The sequence below is a fragment of the Zophobas morio genome, unplaced genomic scaffold (assembly GCF_036711695.1).
Source record: "Zophobas morio isolate AGI-343-1 ecotype UQ-CSIRO unplaced genomic scaffold, CSIRO_AGI_Zmor_V1 ptg000002l, whole genome shotgun sequence".
NCBI classification, from domain to species: Eukaryota; Metazoa; Arthropoda; class Insecta; order Coleoptera; family Tenebrionidae; genus Zophobas; species Zophobas morio.
The window spans coordinates 15,721,800-15,746,426 of record NW_026972107.1 but is presented as its reverse complement, the minus strand read 5'-3'; the positions used below and the strand labels follow the sequence as shown (position 1 = coordinate 15,746,426).

General features: G+C 33.2%; 1 protein-coding gene and 1 long non-coding RNA gene across 3 annotated transcripts in view; one reads left to right on the top strand and one right to left on the bottom strand.

The window, feature by feature from the left end:
• Nucleotides 1-23,724, top strand: part of LOC135128835 (eukaryotic translation initiation factor 5B) — a 45,149-nt gene extending 21,425 nt beyond the window's left edge. Inside the window, exons 10-13 of the mRNA XM_064055917.1 lie at nt 9,121-9,197; nt 9,502-9,805; nt 12,761-12,922; nt 23,297-23,724. Of these exons, the coding sequence (XP_063911987.1) occupies nt 9,121-9,197; nt 9,502-9,805; nt 12,761-12,922; nt 23,297-23,404 (651 nt within the window). The 3' untranslated portion in view covers nt 23,405-23,724. The remainder of the gene's footprint in view (nt 1-9,120; nt 9,198-9,501; nt 9,806-12,760; nt 12,923-23,296) is intronic.
• Nucleotides 5,356-9,307, bottom strand: LOC135128846 (uncharacterized). 2 transcript variants are annotated; one of them, XR_010280467.1, is made up of 4 exons: nt 9,232-9,307; nt 5,765-5,916; nt 5,579-5,713; nt 5,356-5,522 (listed from the first exon to the last, which is right to left on the bottom strand). It is a non-coding gene; the product is annotated as an uncharacterized LOC135128846 (long non-coding RNA). The 2 variants fall into 2 exon arrangements; XR_010280466.1 differs by lacking the exon at nt 9,232-9,307 and having other exon boundaries at nt 5,765-6,069.
• Nucleotides 23,725-24,627: the final 903 nt, after the last annotated feature.

Genomic DNA, 24,627 nt, shown 5'->3' with positions numbered 1-24,627 from the left:
ATATAAATCAGGTTTTTTCTGCAATGGCTTTAATTGTCTCAAGTAGAGTAGGAGGTGAACGTCGCAACAATAATTTTATCTTCGTATGTTTACGTATTTTATGATTCTCGAGTAAACAGTTATCGAACAGTATTCGTAAGGTAAAGCCTCTCATGACAGAGATGAACAAATAGCCGCTATAAAGCACTTTATAGTAGTTTATGCATCAAAACGTGTTGGTATTCATTAGGTTTTCTTTGAAAATAGCTCGAAGGTATTAGTCGTGTTAGCGTTATCTTCAATGAAAATCGCAGTCCTATTTATAATGTTATAATGGTTAGCGGTTTAGTAAGTTAGGGTAGTACTAAAACGCGATGGTAATTTTATTCCTTGGAGTGATGATAGATCTCCGTATCAGTTTAGTGCGCAACATGCGAACAAAAATCGTTACCATCAGACAGAATAGGGATTTTGATAAATTTTGACGTAATAAGTTGATTCGAAACTATATTCCATTTATTTCTGAAGTTAAAACAATAAATTTTTGACTTTTGTTTTTTTCAATAAACATTAACCGTCTTTTTGTTTATAAGAGTAATGATATTTTTCATTTACCAGGAGATATATATATATATATATATATGATTACTAAATAGGATTGAAACATAGTAGAGAAACAGAATTTTCTTCGTCGCAGGCATGTAATGATGTATTGGTCAAAAATATTTATTAAAATATTATATTATGTTATGGGTTCACACTCTGTATCTAAAGACCTTTTGGGTAAACCGTTTTAAAAAGTAAAAGAATATGTTTTTCTTTTTTAAATAACGTCATCAATTTTTTGTTGTGAATAAATTGACTGTTATGATACATATTCTAGATATAATATACGATGTAATAATAATAAATGCACTACGGTATTCTTAGAATTTCAGAGAAATAAGATAAGCTATTTATGAGATAATAAAATAAATCGGATTATAGGTTTTTTTTAAACTTCCTGAAGCACAAAACAACACACTACGACGTATTTTTCAATAACAAATTTTTGATAATAATGTTTTGAGATTTTATCAGCCTTCTAGAGAGGATGAATAAACACGTAGTTAGTGTAATCCGTAATCTGTATCTCTAAATCAATCACTGTCTTGGTAAAATTTTTAATAAGTGTACTACACCGAGTGTTTTACCTGTTTCACTTTAATATCTCGCAGAGAAATTTACACTAGCTTAACTTCGACTGTTTATGTATATATTTCGAAATAATTCTATTAAGCACGTACAGATAACCAGCATCAGCGGTGACAAATCAAAATATCCATTTATGTTAAAAGAAAATGAAATTTAATTGATTTTGTCTCCTCAAAACAAATGAGAAAACTAATTAATTCATTAAGGTAGCAGGTGTTTTTTCTGATCTAGTTTTCTCTGCTCATTACGTCACTAAATTACGTAGGTCATCTCTTAAAACATCCAACTTATATTGTGCGAGTTGGCTGTAATCTCGCGTTTTAAAAGTCCCTAAATTGTGCTCTGTGGTCATTTTCACAAGTTTAAGTTACGACCTACTGTACAGTTACAACATTATTAAATATAAGGAAACAGGGACCTATTTTTTCGTACTCTTGGGATTATGAAACTTCGAAAAAACATGAAAGTAGCCAGTCGCCCGATGGAGCTTAATACAATACTTCTTTAGCTTCCACTCTAATATTTGAATAATAGAAGCAGCTAAAATTTGGAATTGGAAATTATTACAAAAAATCAATACAGCTTCACCTTTGATTTTTCCGGAAATGACATTAACTTTTTTCAACAAAGGATATGGTTCATTTTTAAGTGGATTAAACAAAATACGTTTTTATTTTTTCCAAGGTATAAGACATTATTTATTCACCAAAAATTTTGTAAAATGAGAATATTGCACAGTTTATACTGGAAGTAATGTTTGGAATGTTAAATATTTCAGCGTGTTTTTTTTTTTTTTTTGGTCTAGACAATTCTCCTGTACATTTTATATTAATTGTTCGTAAAGTACCAATAAATATAGTAAAATAGTCGAAAGTCGGAATCAAAAATTTTTTGCAAATCGGAAAAACTCGATACAATTCATTTATTAAAAAAAAATGTAATAGTGTCAAGATTAATCATTACAATTCTCCAACGAAAACAAATTTCAAGCTGCATATATTTCGTACGTTTAGCAAAATATTTATGAGAAAGTCGGGATTATATGGGGTATGGATTAGTTGCGCTCGGCGGTCAAAAAATCTGCAGGTGGGTCTAATTTCACAGGAGATTTGCGAGCAAACTACCTGAGAGGCAGGGGTCAGTTGCGCGCTGCGGTCAGAAATATTTGCATATAATTTGAAGAATTAAGAAAAATAATTAATACTTTCTGAGACACAATTGTCCATGCTTAAATTTTCTACCAAGAGGTTCACTTTGTAACAAATAGTTTGTTGAGAAATTACGTTTAACGTTTTACTAAAGCAAATGTGCTGATCTTGTTTTATTCACTCGTATTAACTAAATTACAAATATATGTATCTGATACAGTGTGATCAAACATCATTAACTTTCGAGTTACACGTAATTTACGATTTTGTTTTTTCAAGTAAAATTATAGGTAGTATATTTTTTATATATTTGAATACTGTCGAATAATAATTTTTCACACATTATTATTGATATCTTTTTTTTAGTTCTTTGAAAAATATTTTTGTCTTATGTAAAATTTCAAACATCTGAAGAATTTATATAAATTGGGTAAAATCAATCACTAGTTCATTCTCGAAATGGATAAATATATCACTTTTAATGCGCACATTACAATATTTTCCATATTTATGTAGGTGAGGCGTTTTTTAAGTAATCTGTCAAATAATCGATAAGATAAATATTTTTCAACAAATATTTAATAATTTCTTTATGATAAATACGACTTGTGTGCCTAAAATTGGACTACGAATCTATAGGCCAAGGACGATATAACTTCATAAATTTAAAATGAAATTTATGTAATAGTATTGTCAGATGACGTCCATCAGTTTTTTGGATAGACATACAACAGACATTGTAGTTAGCGTGTCCCACGGATCTACACAGTATCCTAATGAAAATGTTTACCAAAGTTAGGTATTATAAAATTCAGAACACTCAAAAATACATGTGTTTTTGAATAGCAAGAAAACTTTTTGTATGACAATGGATTATGATTTTTTGAGACTACGAACCAAAAATTCCTCTAATAAAAATCCTTAACTTCTCGAGATACAATTAATGGAAAATTTGTATGAAATGTCGTGTGTGCTACTAAGTTTAAGAATAGTGAGATAATAAACTCTAACACCATAGTATACGTCTAATTTTAAAAAAGGATCTGCCAAAAAAAAAGAGAGGAACCGCAATTTGTTGAGAAGCAACATTTACAAAAGATGGTGTTGTTAATTCACACAATACTCATATTTGGAGTGATGCAGTTTAAGATCGATTTTCTATCGCGACTAACAGGTCAAACATTTTTTTTTTTTTTTAATTGCACATGGGAAAGCTCTATGGAGAATGTATCAAGAGACATGTGGTATTATCATGATGGAGCCTCCGCCCATTACGCTGCAGAAGTGGTTTAATCAAAAATTTCCTGGAAATTGGATTGGATGGAATGGACCAGTTCTGTGGCCTCCCCGATCACCCGATCTTAACTCATGTGACTTCTTTTTATGGGGTCATATGTAACAGAGGTGGACAGATGCTGACGTGATAAGGAAAACCCAACAATAATTTTGAAAATTTGCTTTAATTACACACTGCACATTTTTTGATAGGAATTGACCAACGATCTTTGGAATTAATTTTGAAACTTTTTGCGAAATGTGTGATTTTGTATTTCGCTTTCCAAGACTTTTTTTCATCAAAGCAACATAAATCACACATACATTCAACATTTATTAATGACTTGGCCCGGGGTTAACTTAATGTTTAGTTCCAACGTGGTTAAATTAAAACGAAGAAAAAAATTGAAGCTGCCGACTCCTGTTTAATATCGATGGAATCGATATGTTTTACCTTAATTGGCTCATTATACTGCCGCCAGTAAGTTGAAGGATCAACTATCAACGCCAACATTTTTCTTCTTGCACCGGCTGACTCATGAAACCGTGAAACCGCCCCTTTTCGCTGATGAGTTACAAGGCTGAATCAAGTTATGAATATTAATGGGAGATTATTAATCGACGGAAGTCGTGTGATGCGTCCGATGTTATTGTCGTCCCGGTGTCTGGAGGGTCCTCAAGGCGTGCGTGATATGGCCTCCGCCACGTAGTTCGCGTCTTGGCACGTTCCCCACATCCGGTGAGCGGATGCTGCCGCTATACCGACACAATGAAAAAATATGCATTTTTTTAATAGAAAATTAAATAATAAAACAATGATTTGTATTGTGCTATTGTTTAGCGGCCGTAGTTTATGCCGACTTTAAAATTACGTGCATTTTCACAACACAATGCGTTCGTTGTTTTAATGGCTTGTAAATCCGATCTATAACAATATTACAGCCTCATTTTACACTCGGAGTAGTGATTAAAGGTACAATTAAATAATTTCTTGCAGATCCAGGAAATACGAACTGGTAGACATTTAAAGGAACGTTTATTAATTACTTTCGGTCTGTTTTTCCGACTTCCACACTAAATTCATTGTTTTGCACCTTTGTCAAATAGTTGTTTCATGCACCAACAAAATATTTGCAATGTTGCAAATTCTTCTATTGTACCCCAGCCAGTGTTTTTTTACGGTTTTCAAAATCACAATTAAAATTAAGAGACTGTATTTCTCGAAATGCTGAATAAAAAGTTAGAACTTCAATTCCCAACAAGTTGAATGACTATTGCTTTTGGTATGCGACGATATGGCGATATTACAAATGATGTTTTACAGGAATCCCATCATTTTCTGTGCTAAATCTTGAAGCTTGTAATTTGCGGTTTACAAAAAAGCAAGCAAGGGAAAAATATCTCGAAAATTGTGTCGTGACAATCGAAATAACATAATAGTGGTATTTTATCGGAGTCGACTAATGTGTCCACTTACTGAGGACCGATGTTGGTTTTAAAAATTTTTACATTCCTGAGTCTGGAATTGCTATAAATAACTAAAACAATTAACGATCAAAGTTTTGCCATAAAAATTTTAACCTTCAAATCATTTTTTTTTCGACAGGTGTGAAATAAAACGTCCATGTGTGGATATTTTAATTAATCGATAACGAAGATATTTTGTTTTTTATTCCCATACGTAACTTACGTCTTTTTGAGAAATATCTATTTTCCGGTTTTTCCGACATTCAGGTCTCACAAAATATGAAAATGTCCATGTCTGTTAATAATTTTATTAGACATATTTCCCAAAGTAGTGGATTTGTTACTGTTATTACATTTGAAATAATATCAAAATTGAACCTCTACAACGGAGCCCTTTGACATCGTGGCCAGCTTGATGTGGGTGTTGGTCACTTCGCGCTGCGGTCAGTTTTCCAATTCCTAAAAAGATAATTGGATACTGCGTGCAAATATGGGATTATAATGGTTATTATTACCTAAAGGTACCTCGCTGATACGAAGAAGTCGACTCTGTCCTTTTACTCCTACTTTACAGTTCCATTAATTCTACAGTATATTTGGCAAGAACGAATAAATTCGTCCAGTTTACTTAGACAGAACTTTCCGCGCTTCTGAAGTACAGTACAATATATCCAGCTTTTCCGAAAAAAACGAATACATACATTTTGACAATGCTTAGGATAATCCTAACGCGTTTGCAAGATTTCATAGCCCTCGGTTTTGCAGTTTCAAAGCTAAAGTGGGATTTATAAACTTGATGTTGACGTTGAAGTTCCCGTTGCAGTTGCTATTCCCTCTGACGTTGCTTTTACAGCTGAAAATTGTCATTTATAAACTCCGTTGCCAAGTTGCCGTTGAGAGTAACTTTGATGTTCAACTTTTACCATATTTAATGGGGTTGTAGAAGAAAAGTGGAGGATTTAAGTAGATTACTACAAAAATTTACCATTTTAGACGTGTTTTAAGTTTCTTGTTGCCGAAATAAATCTACACATAATAAGTAAAAAAGGCAAAATGTATCCCCGCCCACCCGCCCTATCTCAATTGTGATGATTTTTTTTAACCGTCATGAGCCAAGCAAGCCGAACTGCAAAATCCTTATTTCTCTACGAGAAATTACAAACATGTTTTGAGTATCGTGTTGTTCAAAGAATACAATGTATATTAATAAAAATAAAGCCAAAGATTAGGCCCCACCCATACCCACCCCGATCTCAATTCTCAATTGTGATGAATTTTTCATTCGCTGTCACATCGATCAAGATCCATATTTGTCTAGAAGAATTTAGCATTTTAAACATATTTTAAGTTTATTGTTCTGAAAAGACCACTACGTATGTAAACAAAACATGCAAAATATAAGCCCCGCCCACCCGCCCTATCTCAATTGCGAACGTGTTTCTAAGAAGAAAAAAATCATCACAATTGAGATGGGGTGGGTGGGCGGGGTTTATGTTTTGCCTTTTTTTCCTTAATGTACATAGTATTCTTTGAACACGATACTCAAAAACCATGTTTTTAATTTCTTGCAATGAAATAGTATTTTGCTGTTAAGCTCCGCCCCCTTGGTTCACGGTGAACAAAAAAAATCATCACAATTGAGATAGGGCGGGTGGGCGGTCTTACATTGTGCCTTTTTGTTTTAATATGTGTAGATTTCTTTTCACAACATGAAACTTAAAATATATTTAAGATGGAAAATTTGTATAAGGAAATATCGACTTTGCCCAATAATTGCAAAATCCATATTTCCTTGCAAAAATGTACCATTTTACCCATGTTTTAAGTTTCTAGTTGTGAAAAGATGGCTACGTATATTAAGAAAAAAAGGGCAAAATATAAGTATTTTATAGTATTTCGTTTGGATATGTAAAAAGATAAAGTAATTTCTCAACCAACTATAAAAAGTATTTTCAGCTCAATATATACATATCTAACGACTAATAAATACGTGTGCAAATCTGTCTTCGAAAGTATGAATTATGCCTCCCGTACTTATTTATTTTTAAATGATCAACACTCACGTAAACTGTTAGAACAGGCAGTACCTGTTTATGGTCTTAATCTTTAAAATCATATGCAAATCTTTCTGACCGCAGTGCACAACTAACCTTACCGTTCAGGTGGTTTGCACGCAACTGTTCTGTGCGATTAGGACCACCTGCAAATTTTTTTGACCATGCCACTTGATCTAGCAATTACAAAATATGAACTAAAATTTGCCTTTTTATCCATTCCAGAAATTTGATGACATCATCTCAGAAAAATAAATATTTTTGAGAACTAAATATTTACAAAAAATATCTGCGGTTTAATTATTATATGTTCACTTTTTTAACTCGCGCATACAGCGTATCATAAAAAAATGTGGTCTAAAGTTGTTTGGACAGAACTTCCCTTGCCCCTGAAGGACAATCAATAGAGCTCAATTTTTCTTCCCGAGTGTAGCTAAGGAAATATAATGGAGTCCATCGAGCGACTGTCTACTTTTATGTTTTCTCGACGTTTTAAAACCCCTAGAGTACAAAAAAATAGTTTTCCGTCTCCATCCGTCTGTCGGTCTGTCATCTGCGTCAATTTTTATTAGACAGAGAATCTTGTAACCGATTGCTGTCAAATTTTATATGTACGTTAAGATTATCGTGTAGATGGTAAAACGCTTACCAAAATTTGACTAATAATCCGCATCACCAATGGGATGACGTCAAAATTTACAATGATAAATGTTGTTTAAATTTTATATAAAAGAGTTTTTATCCTAGATGTCCAGATTAAAAAAAAAAAAAAATCAAAATTGTGTAACAACATTTTGCTATTTAATTTTGAAACTGCAAAACCGATAACTCTACAGTCTTGGAAACGTTTTAAGATATTCATAAGCAATCGTTAATCAAAATTTATGTATAAGTTGTGATAGGTGCGGTGTAATACTAATAACAACAGCATTCTTTATTTTTTAGGACACCCTGTATAAACAATTCTAAAAGATAAACGACATGTACACAAGTATGTTTTTAGGCACATTTCAAATGAAATTAACTTTGCGAATATTTGAGATGATGTCATCAATTTTTTTAAGAGATGGGTAAATAGGTTTTTATTAAAGATTTACCATGATCACGATACCCTTAAAGCGTACACAAATTTTCAGCGTAATTGATTTTTTTTTTTTAATTTACCTATAGGGGCTGTGTTAAAAGTAAACTGGATTAATAAATCACAGTTATATACATACTTATATAGATTTACTTGGCAATTGAGATAACTAACATCGAAGTTTTGATGGGGACGAAGAAATTTTGGTTAGCGTTATAGTCTAAATACAATTGTTTGAATACATCAAAGATTTAACCGTATATCCGGTAATTTCAGAAATTACTAATTTAATTAAATCGCCAACAGACAACCAGACAAACGGAAACGGGAAATCTACATTTTATCTTTTTGAAATCATGAAACGTCGACAAAAGATGAAATTGGCGATTCAACTAACTTACGGTCGGGAAGTAAAAATAACAGTTGTACAATGAATTTATCAATAGACTTAAACCAACATAATGAACTTTTTAATAAATAACGAAATAAATATTTATTAAAAAAATCACTAAATCGCAAATTGATTGTGCTTTAGAGGCGAGTGAAATTCTATTTAAACTACTCTAAACCACATTTTTCCGTTCTTAACAAAAACATGCCTCTTCTTACAACGTATTTGAAATTGTGTTTTGAAAAATTAACGAATTAAAAAAATCATGTGTAATCTCCGTGTTATTTTTATCTCTAACGTCCTTGTAATCCCGAAGAAACTGTGGCGGCGATAATTAACCAAGCCCATTTTGATAAGGGCGTGCATCCGCTTCTCGTTTATTATAAGAACACACCCTACCTACGACAGTAATAATCAATCACTTAACGGACCGGATGAAATAACACTCGATTAAATTAAATGGTTCGATAATAATGGATTGATCTGTCAACATTAGGTCTACGGTTTTCGTGATAATGATTTTTGTTTCAGTATAGTGGAATTCGCATCGGCCCTGTGGTCAAGAAGGATGTGATGAAAGCATCTATCATGTTGGAGCACGAAAGCCAGTAAGTTTTTATTGTGGTTCTTTTGGATAATTACCATTTGTGAGATTGCATGTCATCCCGATGGCTCTTTCTAACAGCCAATTTAGTGCTTGTTCTTGGAACTGTGCGTCGATCATTTTTCGAAAATGACCGGGTCGAAACGCACAACACGACTACTGTATTAGCTTTTCTCACATAACCGTCTGTTTTCAATCCTAAGCAAATAAGATAAGAATAAAATCCGAGTTCTATGTTTGTATGTTTATTTACGTATGTCTAAAGTGACATCTTCTGCAGCGTATGTACCAAAACAATATTATTACAGATATGCTACTATTTTGGCGTTCGATGTCAGGGTTGAGAGGGATGCTCAAGAGCTGGCTGACACCTTGGGTGTTAAAATTTTCCAAGCGGACATCATTTACCATCTCTTCGACAAGTTCATGGCCTATAGGGAAGAATTGAAGCAAAAGAAACGCGAAGAATTCAAACACATCGCCGTTTTCCCTTGCAAATTGAAGATCTTACCACAGTTCGTTTTCAACTCGCGTGACCCTATTGTCGTGGGCGTCATGGTAGAGGCGGGAATCGTTAAAGAAGGAACTCCCATATGTGTCCCCAGCAAAGAGGTGAGTTCACACCCCCAAACCTACCAACTTTTTTAGTATTTACCACTCCCTACCTCAACTTTCACTAACTCCAAAAGGTGTGATCCAAAGTCATTACATTATCCCTGTTTTCAAAATATTTCTAGACTTTTGTGAATATCCAGAAATTTACGTTATTAACTGATTTAACTAATTTTAAACAGTTTCCGTGGATTCTGTGATCATTCTTAAAAGTATGTTGAGCAACAACAACAAATGTTTAGGGATTATGGGAACCCGCAGTGAGGAGACGAAGCAGTCTAATACCCCTCGCCGCTGGGTACCGACAATACGTTTACGCGCGATAGTAACTTTCGACAATTACTTTGTATATTTTTCTTAACAAAGAAGAAACATAAAAGAATTTATGTAAAAAAAAAATATTATTGCCAACGGAAGAGCATTGAATTTTATTCACATTCTTAAAAAAACAAATTTAAAAAAACAAATGAAAATGAAGAAAAAAAAGAGACATGTATTAAATATACCCGTTAAATACGAGGGTTTCAGGAGTTTCAAACCAAGTCTAGTAACTGTCAAGATACGACTGATTTTGGCAAATGATCATCCTCTAAGAGAATAGAGGGCGGGTGGGCGGGACTAGTACCTACTAAGATAAGAGTGATTTTGGCAAATGAGATACCCTCTAAGAAAAGAACTTGAAATTACCCCCTTAGATGATATGTTATTAGATTACGTTATTTTAATTTTTATACATTTCATTCCGAAGTTTCCTCCTGTGTCGTTTTAAATTGTTAGTTGTTTCGATTACTTAGTGGATCAGGATGATTTGTTAATGAAATATATGGTCGTATCCGAATTGCGGTTGGTTCTTGAACTGTAGGGGTTCAGACTAGAAACATCATTTAGTGCTTTAAATTTAAATTTTGACGAAAACCAAATACTTTTTACACTTAAAAAAGAAAGTGAATTTTTAACATAAAAACGAAAAATTATATACTGAAAAATATCCGGTTTATAGATAGAATCTAAAATGATCCAATCTAAAGTAATGATTTTTGGATATAATTTTGTGATTTGTGATTTCATGCATAACAGGATCGAAAAGTAATCAAAGTCGATTTACTGATAATAAATGTACTTACTAAAGTTGTTTATTAAATTTTTATTAAGTTTTTGATTCATAATTTTGGGTATTAAGGGTGGCGTCTGGTTCGGTTTCGCCCAATACTAAATACATCTAAGTAAACTTGCATTCTGCTACCGCATCACAGCTCGTTTAATGCCGATTTCTCGTTTCAATAGATTTTGACTTTTCGCGAGTTATTTACCTCAGTCGTGGATTTTTTAACATTATAAATGGTATCAAAAGAAAGCTGACACTTTTCCCCAGGGGACCTCCTATCTCAGAATGCAAAAAACTTCAGCACTTCGTCAAAAAATGCATCAATGTGCCGGTTAAAAGGTGATGTAAAAGTTGTTCAACTTTATAATTTTTTTTTTTTTTTTTGTAAAAACTGCATATTAAATATGAATATAAATATGGAGGTCCCCTGGACTGAAGTTTGTTAATTCGAAATATAATTTTTTTAAAGCGATATATCTCATATTTTTAAAATGCAACTCCGGAAACCGCGACGATGTTTTCAATGTATTTAGTATAGGGCTAAACCGAACCAGACGCCAGCCTTAAATAACTGTGTCCACCGCTTAACCCCTAACCGCAGTTCGATCAGGTAGTTACAAAATTTTGGACCGCAGTTCGATTGCGGATTAAAAATGCACCGTAATTCGGACAGGCCCAAATTTACTACTTCCGATCTAAAGTCTACCCGTAATAAATTTATTAAATAAAGATTTATTATTGTTAAAAACATCAGTTACTGTATGCTTTAAAATATTTAAAGTTCTCGTTTCCAATTCTAAATTTTCTCAAAGTCAAGCCAGTAAATTTTGATCCTTGTCCATTTTATCTTTTCTAAGTGTTTAAGGATTATGGAAATCCACAATGTGGAGACGGAGTAGTCTAATACCCTCGCTTCTGTGTACCCACAATACTTTTGGTGCGACAATTGCTTCATAGATTTTTCTTTATAAAGAAGAAAAATAGAAGAATTTCTGCCAATAAAAAGTATATTTACCTATCAACGGAAAATCATTGAATTTTATTCACATTCTTTAAAAAAAAAAAGCAAATTGCAGTTAGAACTACACATGTTACCAAGACAAAAATATTAAATATCTGTTTATTTTTGTCTTAATAGAAACCTAAAAATAATAATAATCAATATTGTATCTATCTAGTCTACTTTAGTAACGAGTTTGATCGCGCGATTTACACTAGTAGACCGTTTTTGGAGTTGCTCCATTTAATAAAATTTGCCTTTTTTATTGAATACAGAAATTTACTTCACTGATTTGTCCTTTTTTACATAATTCGGTACACAGAGCAACAATTTGTATAAGTTAATATTCAAATAAATTAAATAAATAAATAAAGATTTATTTTCCAAACAGAATAATTCTATTTACAAGACAAAAACGAAATATATAAATTGAGTAGCTACTCTTGCAAAATATAAATAAGAAATGTATGGTAACCTAAATTTTATTCTAATATTTCAAAAGAATTTGAAAAATGATTATTCTGCGTTGAAGGTCTATTGTCGGCATGTTATAATACTCTTCAATATCAACTTACCAAGATTTTATAACCCGTAATTTTTTTACTCATGTCAGCTCAGGTAGATTTTCGTAACAATTGCTGGTTGCATTTACAGCAACAAATGAAAAGAAATCGCAAAAATTGTCCATAGATTCGTTAGTTTTGAGAAAATCTTCTACATTTTGCTTTAATTTTTCCTGTTCCCCAGCTTTTTATTATTTCTTTTACCATGTGCCTTCTGGTGCAACCTACCACGTATCCAAACAACATAACCCCAGTGCACAATAGATAATAAATGTGTTCTTTTCCAGTTCGTAGATTTGGGCGTGGTTACCAGCATCGAAGTGAACCACAAAAACGTGGAGAACGCCCGAAAAGGCCAGGAGGTCTGCATAAAAATCGAGCCAGTTCCCGGTGAGGCTCCCAAGATGGTCGGGAGACACTTTGAGGTTACGGACATGCTCGTCAGTAAGGTGAGTTCATTGTTTCGTTCCGTTCAATGCGAGTTTCGTGGGAATTTCCGGGCGCCATTGAGACTTTTGTTTTGAATTCATCCCCTCTATTCATTGATCAACCCTATTGCGATGACGACGATGCAGCAAGCTGCGGGGCATTCACCCGGATCAATAATGCACCGCGACGCCCCTGTTTGTCCTTCCTGGCCCAGCGACCTGTTTATCTCAATTACAACCATGAAGCACAGAACTGCGTCTGGCCATTGGTGGAAGCACTCGCCATTGTTTCTACCACTTGAAAAATTCTTTTGTTTATTTTCAGTCGTGACCATTGAGGAACGTCATGTGATTCATGTGTCATGGCCAGTAAATCTCTTTAACTCTTTCCTCGGCAATGTCTGCTGGGTTTTGCTCTTCGAGCAGAGTGGTCGAGGGAAATATTGCAGTGGGGTCATGGTTTTTGACGTTCTTTGACTTTTCACGAATAAATAAGATTGTTGCAAAGGTGGTAAATATCAATCAAAATTTGAAAACGGTTTACCGAGTTAGAGTATCAAATTTTACACTTTATCTCATTAAATGTGTAAGTTTGATAAAACATCAATTTTGATTTGAGGATTGAGATTAGACAGAACTTTAATTAATTCGTTTTATTACCTCTCGAAATTTAATGACGTCATCTCAAAAAAAATTGTAACTCTTGTGGTTACAGTTTTACATATATTTAAAAAATCACGTCAGCATAAAAATGCGTTTTCTCAGTTGCCGCAATGTCTTTTTTTTTGTGTAGACGACTGAAATAGTTTTCCTCGAGAGATTTAAATGTTTTAGTCCCATGGAACTGAACTTTTATTACAGTTATATATATCTCTAAAATCTGATGAGATTGAAGTTCCGATATGTATTTTCCGGTTGGGCTCAAGCGTGTTTTAGAGTGCCATTTCGACTTTTCGCAGTTTTGTTCCTGAGATTATTTTGAAGTTTTGGTTGGAAGTGGAAATTTCATGAATGAAATTTCCCTAAACCTGTCTCGTCATCTTCATAAACCTAATTTAATTAAGTAACACTGTGGCTAATAAATCAACACTACCTAACACTGTGTTATCAATTTCTGTTCTCTTGCATCGATTCATCTACATAGAGTTTTCGGCCGTTCATCTACCATGTTTTTTCCGTGTTAACAGTTCTATCTATGCTGAAGGATTTTTGTGTTAGGATCTTGTAAAACTGACTTTCCTAACAACTTTATAATATTTGTAAAATTCCCAGTTTTCTTCAATGGCAACGAATTTCCGTCGTACGTTATTTTTCGTTTCAGTAATTTTCAATGGTGAAAATTTAATGGTAATGGGCATAATCCTACTATTCAAAATATTGGAATAGTCTACGTACATCAATGTACAATTATACAACCAAATAAGTACATTGAGCTAAACTATTTTGGGACTTACGTAGGCTTACTTTTGTAATAAGGTTATTTAGGAAAATTTTCTCTAATGAATTTGTACTCATGTAGAGCGATAATTTTTCAATTTTGTTTCAAAAATGAAATTAATTTTGCAGTTTTGAAAGAATGACAGTTTTCGTAGTAAAATTTGACGAAAGATATAGTGTGTGTCGACTATCAATTCATAAGCATCTTACAACAGTTCCCTCGTAAAATTCAATAATTACAAACTCGTTACACACACAGTTAGGAAGTCCACGTGCCGTATTGAAATAATTTTTCCTGGTTATTCTTACAACAGGAGAAGGTTTTCCAGGCAAACGGATTTACTGCTTCTACTGTGACAAACTCGTAAAAAGGATCTTAAGTTGATTAGCAATTAACCAATAACTGCACTATATCTTTCGTCAAACTCTAGTTCCTTTTATATTGTACAGCGGTTGTAGAAAAAAATATAAAGACACCCGGGGGAAAGTCATTTTTACGATTATATGTAATAGTTTTCATTGGCTCCGTTTTTAGAGACGTTCGTTGATGTTGATTAATTACATCTTGTGCTAAAATAATTTACTGTTACACATTATGTAATAAATAATATTATTTTAATTATGTACGATACAAGTTTTACACGGTTTAACGAGTTAAGTGTGACAAAATGCCTTATAAACGCGCCTCTTTCAACAAAACAAAGCAGTTTCGAAATCTAGGAATTTGCATTATATAAAAATGGTAGCTAAAAATTAATTTGAATTGTCATTGCCAGAAATACAACTTTTAGCTACGAATCATGAACAATTTTCTCCCTCCATAATCATGCCAAATTTATGAAAAAATATATACAGGGTTAGTGTAAAGTCCCGGAGCAATTGAATAACTTTGTTATTTGAAAAGATTTTTTTTAGAAATTTTGTGTGGATATATAAATAAACATGGTGACTTGATTACAATATTTTTCCTCCTTTTAGCACTTTCAGTTTGACACACAAGGCCGTCTACTTTTTTTTATTTATTTCTTGTGATACAAAAAAATTGAAAAAAATTCAGAAACAAAAAACACCTAATATTGTAAAATCACGTCATCTTTGAAAATACTAATACATAATAAATTGAGTGGAACTACAATAAATGTTCAACGATTCTCCGTTTACAATCTGATAGTGATGCAATCGATCAACAAAATGTCTCAGTGAATTATTATGTGTGATTTTACATTAGGTGTTTTTTGTGATATTTTTTTTTTATTAGTTTTTGTTTCAGTAGAAATAGACATGTTGATAATTTCTGAAAGTAGTTTTGTATTCTGCTTCAGAAAATGTCAAAAAAATCTGGGTGTTCCATTAAAAAAAAAAAAGTAGGCGGCCCTGTGTGGCAAACCGAGAGCCATAAAAAAAGGAAAAATGTTGTAATCAAGTCACCATGTTTAATTATATATCCAAAGCAAATTTCGGGAAAAAAGCATTTCAAATAACAAGTAAAATAAAAATTCGACCGTTCCGAGACTTCATACTAACCCTGTAGGTATATATTAACAGTAATAGTATTACAATCCCAAAATTTCGAGAAAATGAATTGAGTGGTTTCTAATGTAATCAATAAAATAAATTGACTCATTTATTAACTTTTTAGCCACCGTGTATAAGCAATTCTAAATTTTTTATATTTTAATTAAAAATACTTCCGCCAAGTTTAAAACGTCTGCAGGATTTTAGAACATTCGGTTTTGCTATTTCAAAATTAAATTGCAAAATGTTTTTACTATACAATTTTGATGTTTTGTCCAAAAATCTGGACGTCTCAGGTAAAAACTCAGCACGGATTTATAAACTACACGTGTAGGAGCTTGTTTTTTATAAATTTTAAAACACATTTACTATGTACAATTTTGAGGTGACGTCATATCATCGTTGGTTAGCGTTTTGCCATATACACGATATCCAAATTTGACACACAGACAGGCAGTCGGAAATGGGAGACCTTTTTTTTTCGTACTTTTGGGGTAATGAAACGTCAAGAAAACATGAAAGTGGCAGATCGCCCAATAGACTCGATTACGATACTTCCTTATAGCTTCTTACGCTCCAGTAATAAAAATGTCGAATTTGAACATTAGCGGGTCGCCAGAAAAATAAATTACACTGTTTTTAATGTAATTATTACAACACGGGATTTGTTTCTTACGATACGCTTTTGCAATTTTAAAATACCAAAAATAACAAGTTCATGGTGGCCAATTAACGTTCCTTCAATTTTTCTTGTACGTGTTGTATGAATTGTGAAGCCTTTTAAAACATTTTGTTAAATATACATTTTTAAAATGGCATTGAGAAGAAAAACAAAATCATTTGAAAAAAGTTTGTCACTTGCGGAAAAACTAGAAGTATATCCCAACTACCCGTTCAAAATTCAAACTTCTACACTTGAAACTACTAAGAAATTGAAGTGAAACATAAAGTGATCAACTTTCCGAGAGACACAAAAGGGACGGGAGAACCCCGCGGCCCACCAAAACACAAAAGAAAATTCTTGAAATGAAATATTAACTATTTCATTTAAAAATAATATACAGGGTGTTTCAACTAAAGCTCTGCGGCCTAATATCTTGAAAACAGATACATGTATTGAAATTCTACGAACACCATGTTTTTTAGCTTGAAGGGAGAAGCTTAATTTAGCACATTGCAACTATAACGTATACATGTGGCGATGCAAAACTATATTTTTTTAAATAGCAACGTATATATTTTTCACATTCTGACAGATTATTAAATTATGATTGGAATAATACACAACACTTACATATTTATTTCATTCTCAGTTGATGAAAAAAATTATATACATAAAAAGTGGAAGTGGTGTGAAATAAACAGCTACCACTATTTTATGACAGCTCGAACATATTGTTAGGAAATTAACTCATACGTTGCCCCGGTACGACCCTTGTAGTTTTTCTAGTATGTGCTGCGATGATGGGTGACTCATCGTCGGCGACGGCGACTGGGCAGCGTTCGCTAAAGAAAAGCCTGGAAGCGGAAGTCGCGATGGGTGCTCTAGAATAAGCCTAGAAGCGGTGACAGGACTGTTCGAAAAGGACCGCTCTTTAAATCGGAACCACCGTCGGGAGCAGTCAGTGAAATCCAGACAATGAAAGAAATAGAGTCTAGACAAATCCATTCGAGTCGCAATTATTCTGTACATAATCGGTGTGTAATTAGTCGTGTAAATTTATTGAGTTACTAAGAACTAAATTGCTGCGTTTTACCCGCGCCGATTTTTGAATCACCGATCATCGTACCAATATATTCAAATAACTACTTGAAACATATCTTGCTGATTATAAAATAAAGTGCAAGTAATTTATTTCACACAATTTTTTTTTTTTATCGACTGAAAATGAAATAAATATCTATAAGTATTATATATCATTGTAATGGTAATTTAGCGATCCCTCAAAATCCGTTAAAAAAATATACTTTCCAAGTAAAAAATATATAGATTTACGTCGCGACGCCGACGCCATGTATATGCGTCATATTTACAGTGTACTAAATTAAGCTTCCCCCTTGAAGCTCAAAACAATGGCATTTACAGAGTTTCAATATCTCAATCCCTTCTAAATATCTTAAGCCGCGGAATTTTAGCTGAGACACTATATACGTCATTTCTCTGTTCAGTGTTTCATAATGCAAAAATATTAAAACAAAAAGTTTCATTCTTAATATTTAAAACTTTGTGGTTTCGGTTCAAAGCGGGACGATAACGAAAAAAACGGAATTTTTTAAAGGGACGACAAGTAAAAAACCTAAACCTGTCTCAGTTTTAGAACAGATAAACTAGACGCCGCCATTTAATTTGTTTAATCATTTTATCAAACGAATTATGCATCAAATACCACATATGTAACCAAAAAAATAACTCCCGAGTAAGCCGTGCAATTTATTTTTAAAATAATCTTGGCAGCATCAACGCGTCCCTTGTTCAGTTTGACAGTTACGGTGAAATAACTGACAATAATTAAAGGCATTGTATAGTTATGTTGTTAATGTTATAATTTATGCCTTGGTGTACGCAGAAACTACTAGTGAGAGAAGAGAAAACGTGAATGAAAAGGTTGGCAGCACCTTATTTTTGTAAAATGTACAAAAACTAATCTAATAAACATGTCGGCGCTCAACAAAAATTTTTAAACACGTTTTTTTTTTTATATAATAATGTTTAATTAACTATTATATTAAAGTACATACGGATCCATGGCCGTTTTAGTGTGTCCACGTATCTTAACAAATAAAAATGGACGTCAAGTTGTGCAAAAAAACTTGTATTTTTTATCATAACCAATAATTATATTCAGAGTAATTGTCTTACTACGTCACAATTGAAGTATTATTGTGATTAATTTGAGAATTAAGTTCATCAATCTTCGTTATTGTGCCAAATTTGTGAGACTAATAAGTAATAATGTGCTGTATTCTAGGAAAAACAAGGTCTTCTACGAAATATTTTTATGTCGACATGCATATCAAAAATCTGAACAACTCAAGTCAAGCGATTTAGGAAAACGATGATTGATTTTCACAAACTTGCAACATGCTTGTCGTTGTGTTAGTACATAAAAAAATCACAAATGATGGTTTTGTGTACCCCCATTATAAGTGTTATTTTTGTCTAAATTCGTTTACCCTCGTTTTCTAATAACAACTTCTCTCAGTGTATGGAATAATTAATAAGGAAAATAACACATTTTCGTTCGCAGAGTCCACCAACCACAAGAATCCGCAGAAGAAATTATTTTTCATAGTCCAAGAACTTTTAACAAGTTTATATTTTACAATAAACTAAGTTACAGTCCGTATCGAAAAGAATTAACTCAATTAGCCAGCAAAAAATTGCATTACTTTTTTGTCGGTTGTTTGTAGTATACCATGTCGAATAAAGTATATAATGTACATTCATAATTGAGCAAAGTTGTTGACTATAAATGATCTATGGGTTTCAGAGTTCCGTTCGCATGTGCAGAGGCACTCCCTCTGGATTTAATTATTTTAGTGGAATTCAGCTAATGGCTCATTAATTGATCTTTGACGTGAATGCCGCCGTGCACCCGGAACTTTACACGTGTTGTTTGAGGGTTAAACACGCGCCAGCAAAAAAAGACGGCGAACGTTGAAATTTTATTAACGTAATTCGTTTACAGTTTGTTCAGTTATTTCTCCAATTGAAGTAAAGATGCGTATTTACGATTATCCATGAAATTAAATGTGTTTTTTCTCGATGGAAATCATCCTACCGCCTTCCATCCGATTGGGATCGCCATAAAAACTCCACATAATATCCGGTCGCCGTAAAATTCTCAGATGGCATGTTAACGTCCGACAAAATTAATTATTATAGCCGCCAGGGTCGTATTGGCGTACATATTAAATTACACACTGCAATTTTTTAATCCGTAAGCGTTTCCGCTGTACTGCACCAATGATTTATATTTACCTGTTAGCTTAATCCGGGAGTGCACAACATTTTGTCAGATTAATCGAAACATTCATTATGCAGAAGCAGTAACAGAAGTCGCTTGAAAAGCCGCCACAAAATCGACCGGAATACCTGGAGAGGTTTCAACGCTTTATCGCAACGTTAAACATTGACCTTAGAATTTCGTTTAATGTGATGAACCTGTTATTAAACATAAATTGAAGAAGTGTAGATGAACAAGTGCTTTTAAAAATAAAATTACACCATCAAACCATTCAGGAGTTCAGTATAGATCATCCTGTGATGTCATAACCATTCAATGTCAATGTGTTCACGGACAATTATGTTCGAGAACTATTATTCCCACGGACAATTGTTCATTTCGACAATAATTTATCGAGTGGAAAATTATTCCAAAAAAATGTCACAAAAATTCGGGCGCGAATTATTTCCGGATTTAGTTCAATTACTTTGTTACTACATATCATTTTTTACAATTTTTACTTCCCAAGCCATCCGTCGAACGGCTAGTTTCATATTTTCTCGACGTTTAATGACCTCTAGAGAATCACAAAATGGGTCCCCCGTTTCAGTGTGTCTGTCGTCTCAGTATATAACTTTGTAAAACGTTTTGTATATACAAGTAGTATTCCATGTAATCACAATAATATGCAAAATTCAGTATGAGAAGAATCTCCTCGTTCATTAAACAAATTACTAAAAGGTCCGAAATGTACACATCTTTGTGAAAATGAAATTCAACAACTTATGACTCGAAAATTACATATAATTATTTATTTAAGGCCCTTTGATTTTCATGTAGTTTTTTAACTTCCAGTGCACCGAGAAATTAGATATGAATCGAACATTTTCAGCTTAATTACTATACTTGGATGTCTGTTGCTTACGCTAACGAAACCAAACCAACATCCTGCATAATAAAATGACACGGCAGCATACTTTAGTTTTCGTTTTTCATAGTCTGCAACTTTTCCGCATTGAAATTTTCAGTTCAGTGAGTTTGAAGTGGATTACGGTAGAACGGATATTGAAGCACGGTTGAAATGATGAGGTCGTCAATGACGACGCATCTGGCCTACATCCGGCCCTAGCAACGTCCGGTTCCGCTACAAGACAGATATGTTCCGGGGAATACGAAGATAAACTGTCTTCTCTTCGGGCTGATAACACAATTTTAGGTCATTTGCCCGAATTTAGTTTCGACCGAGGTTAAACGCTACTAGAAAATGTATCACGATATTGCACACGCATGTGACGGTTATGCTATTTAACAATATCAAGACTGGAATTTCTAGTAGTACTGTTATGACCAATGATTTACGTATGTATTTTTATTGTATTTTGTCACATTGCGTTTTTATAGTGTCGTTGCCAGATGACAGGTAGTCGTGTTTTATGTTTAATATCTTTTACCAATTTTCTTCTGTACTCGTGCTTTATGAATCCACCTTGTATTATAATAGAGTCCATCGGACGACTGGATATTTTTTTTACAAATTTTATTTTGCTCCAAAGTGCGTGACAGCTCCATTTGTAGATTGCTTATATTATATTAACCTAAGAATTTCAAGTTGGTAGGCTTAAAAGTGGCCATAAGTCGTGAATGATCTTGATTTAGATATTGAAATTGGATAAGGAAGCTGTACTCAGTGTTCATCAACTGATAAACTTAATGTTATGTAATGCTCTGAAAACTATGAAGCGCAGTATAATTAACTCTTTACGTAATGCTCGCTTTTGTAATAAGCAATAAGAATTATATAATAAAAAATATACCGTAAGTAGTTTGCTTTCGTCCTTTGATAAGCTTCGAATTGCATTATTTCTTGATACCTGTACTTATTGCTCAGTCGTACTATTTGTCAATCCACCCGTAACAATCAAATAACACAATCTTTATAAAAATCAAATAGTTTGTCTTCCAAATTATTTGCTTTGATGACGGCAGACGAACTCAAGTCAATTTTAACATTTCAAAAATCCTCCGAACAATTTAAAGTTTCCGTTCGTAGGTCGCTTTTTTACCAAACTTTGAAAAACAGAGAAAACTGTTTCAACGTTTGTTGCCTTTTATACGCTTACTACACGTGTCGGGTACACATAACATATAATTTAGGCTAGGAACAGAATTCTATATCTTCTCTTATAAAACGAACGCTCTCTTCACAATTTTGGTTATAAAACCCAATCATGATTTTGCCATCTTTCGCAACTTTTTCATAACAATGAAGCAGATTCGTTCTGATTTATTCCAGTCACGATTATGTAAATAATCTCGTGACTTAAGTAGTGGGTGTTAATCACCCTTCACTTGCCTCAAAATGAACAGTTCGTGAATTTAAAACATTTTATAATTTTGTGAAATTTGCAGACCTGTGATTGCATGTTCCGAAACTCACGTTTCGAAAATAGATGTAGACACACCGAACTAGATCAGTTGACGTTTTCTCTGTTCAGTCGACAGAAAAGTCGAAAAATCATTCAAATTATAAGTAAAAATGCGAAATTGTCAATGAAGTTTTTTTTTAGTCAATATATTTATGTTTTGTTAAAATTATAATGTCAAAATGCAATACTTTTGGTCAGTTTTAAATGTGAAAGCTTACTACAAAGAAATTCTTAGCAGTTAAGCTATTAAATAATAATAGAAAATGTCATTAAATATGCAACAGGTTACCACAAAATAATTTAAATATAGACTTTGGACACGGCAAATATTTTTATTTTTTGCATGAACTACATAATGGAAACAAATCTGAAAGTTTCTAAATAGTGTAGAAAATTTATAACAACATCAGTTTGTTTTAGTAGCAACCTTAGTTTATTTGATGTAGATAAATAAGTATGGCAAATGTCACAAAAAAAAAACAAATTTTTATAACACCTTCAAATCAAAATCGTTACGAAAGTTGTTAGACGCCATAAGTCTCACTGGTAATAGACTACCTAAAAATAAACAATTTGTGCCAATTAAAAAGCATAAAGTGCTATAAATTTCTAAAATTATATTCAAAAACTTTCAAAATTGCCTCTAACATATAGCTTACGTAAAAATTGTTTGGCTTCTCATCGAAATTGTGTCAGGTGTTCTTTGAAAAGTGCTATAATAAATGAAGTTTAAAAAATTGATAATAAATAGTGCCCCAAATAAAACATTATCTATAAAAGAATTTGAACGTTTTCGTTTAGTCTGGTATTTTATCGTTTTTAAACATGGCATGATTCCGGAAGAAGCCCGTTTAAAAATATTTACGACGTCTCTTTACCTTTCTTTCGTAATAGTAGCCATAAAATCGGACTTGTACTGTTTTGTGGGTCGGGCCAGCGTTCAGCAATAAAGCTTTCTCGGGGAATTTATGGATTTAGTAAAATTGTCAAAGGTTGATGTTGCGCAATAGTCTGCATTTACATAAATTGTGGGTGTATTTTTCTCCTCAAAGTTGTTTTTATATTTTCAGATATCAAGACAGTCTATCGATGCCTGCAAGGACTATTTCCGAGACGACCTTGTGAAAACGGACTGGCAGTTAATGGTGGAACTGAAAAAACTCTTCCAAATTTTGTAACAATTACCTGTAAGATGTCACATTCTTTATACTTTCGGTTTTTAGACACTTTTAAACATCGGTATTTTATTCTGTAAACGATTAACAGCCCTGCTTCTTAGGCTTGGTTTTATTTGCAGCACGTTTAGGTAATTTCAGTGCTATGTATATTTGTACTGTTTGATGTGTAACTTCTTATCTTACTGCGCGATACAGTCTTACGAAGAAGTCAAAAGATTACCATTTTTAACCTGCCATTGTGTTTTAATTTCATCATTTTAAGTTATAATTTGTTATGGGTTTTTTTCATATAAAGTGGTTGAAATGAATGTATATTTATGATATAATAAAGTATATAATGAAAAATGACGGCTCGCTTGTTTACTGCCATCCCTCGACCAGGACGAAGACGATGGTGACACAACGGCACCAAACTGATCTACTGGACAAGTGAAATTGAATTCAAATGTTTACGTTTCCAGCAATTAAAGCGCCTCATTCATCCGCCCATAAAAGATTGTTTACAAAAACAATTTAACACTTAAACACATAAAAACAAATACTCCATAAAACCAACGTGTTAAAACCGCAAGGTCGCGTTACAATAAAACTCATCAGAGAAACAATAACAAGCAGTCTCGTTAAAAATAGCATAATAGTATGGGCCATAAAACTAAAATTAATTAGTTCGGTAATAGAACACTGCTGACATTGGCTGTTTGCAAAATCCTCATCAATGAAAGTGCACACCGAGCGCAGGCGCCAATCTTCGATCAATGGACTTATTCACGTCTTCTATGAATGATTATACTTCCGGTCATGGCAGACGCTTTATCTGCACAATTTTAACAATTACAATAACATGAGGTCTTGGGCAAGAACTCGGTCCAATAAATATTGGAACGTATACAAGGTTTATTCAGATTCAGGCACAGACCTTGCAGCTGGGATGAATGCGCAGATATTAAATCATCGAATTCTAATTCATTCCAAGTATCGTTCATACATTCAGAATAGGAATGGGTCTGAATGGGTTTTTTTAGATTTCCAACGTAACGAGGATACTGCAGTCGAGCTGACGTATGCGATAAAGTAAAAATACCTCTTTTACTGAGGAAGTGACGAGAGCATTCAAGACTCCAACCTCCATGTTTGAATGAGGGTTGGGCTTTCGGATACAGGAGAGCCCGATTTAATCTGAATATCGCAATTTTAGAAATCACTTGACATTTTGCAAGCTCATA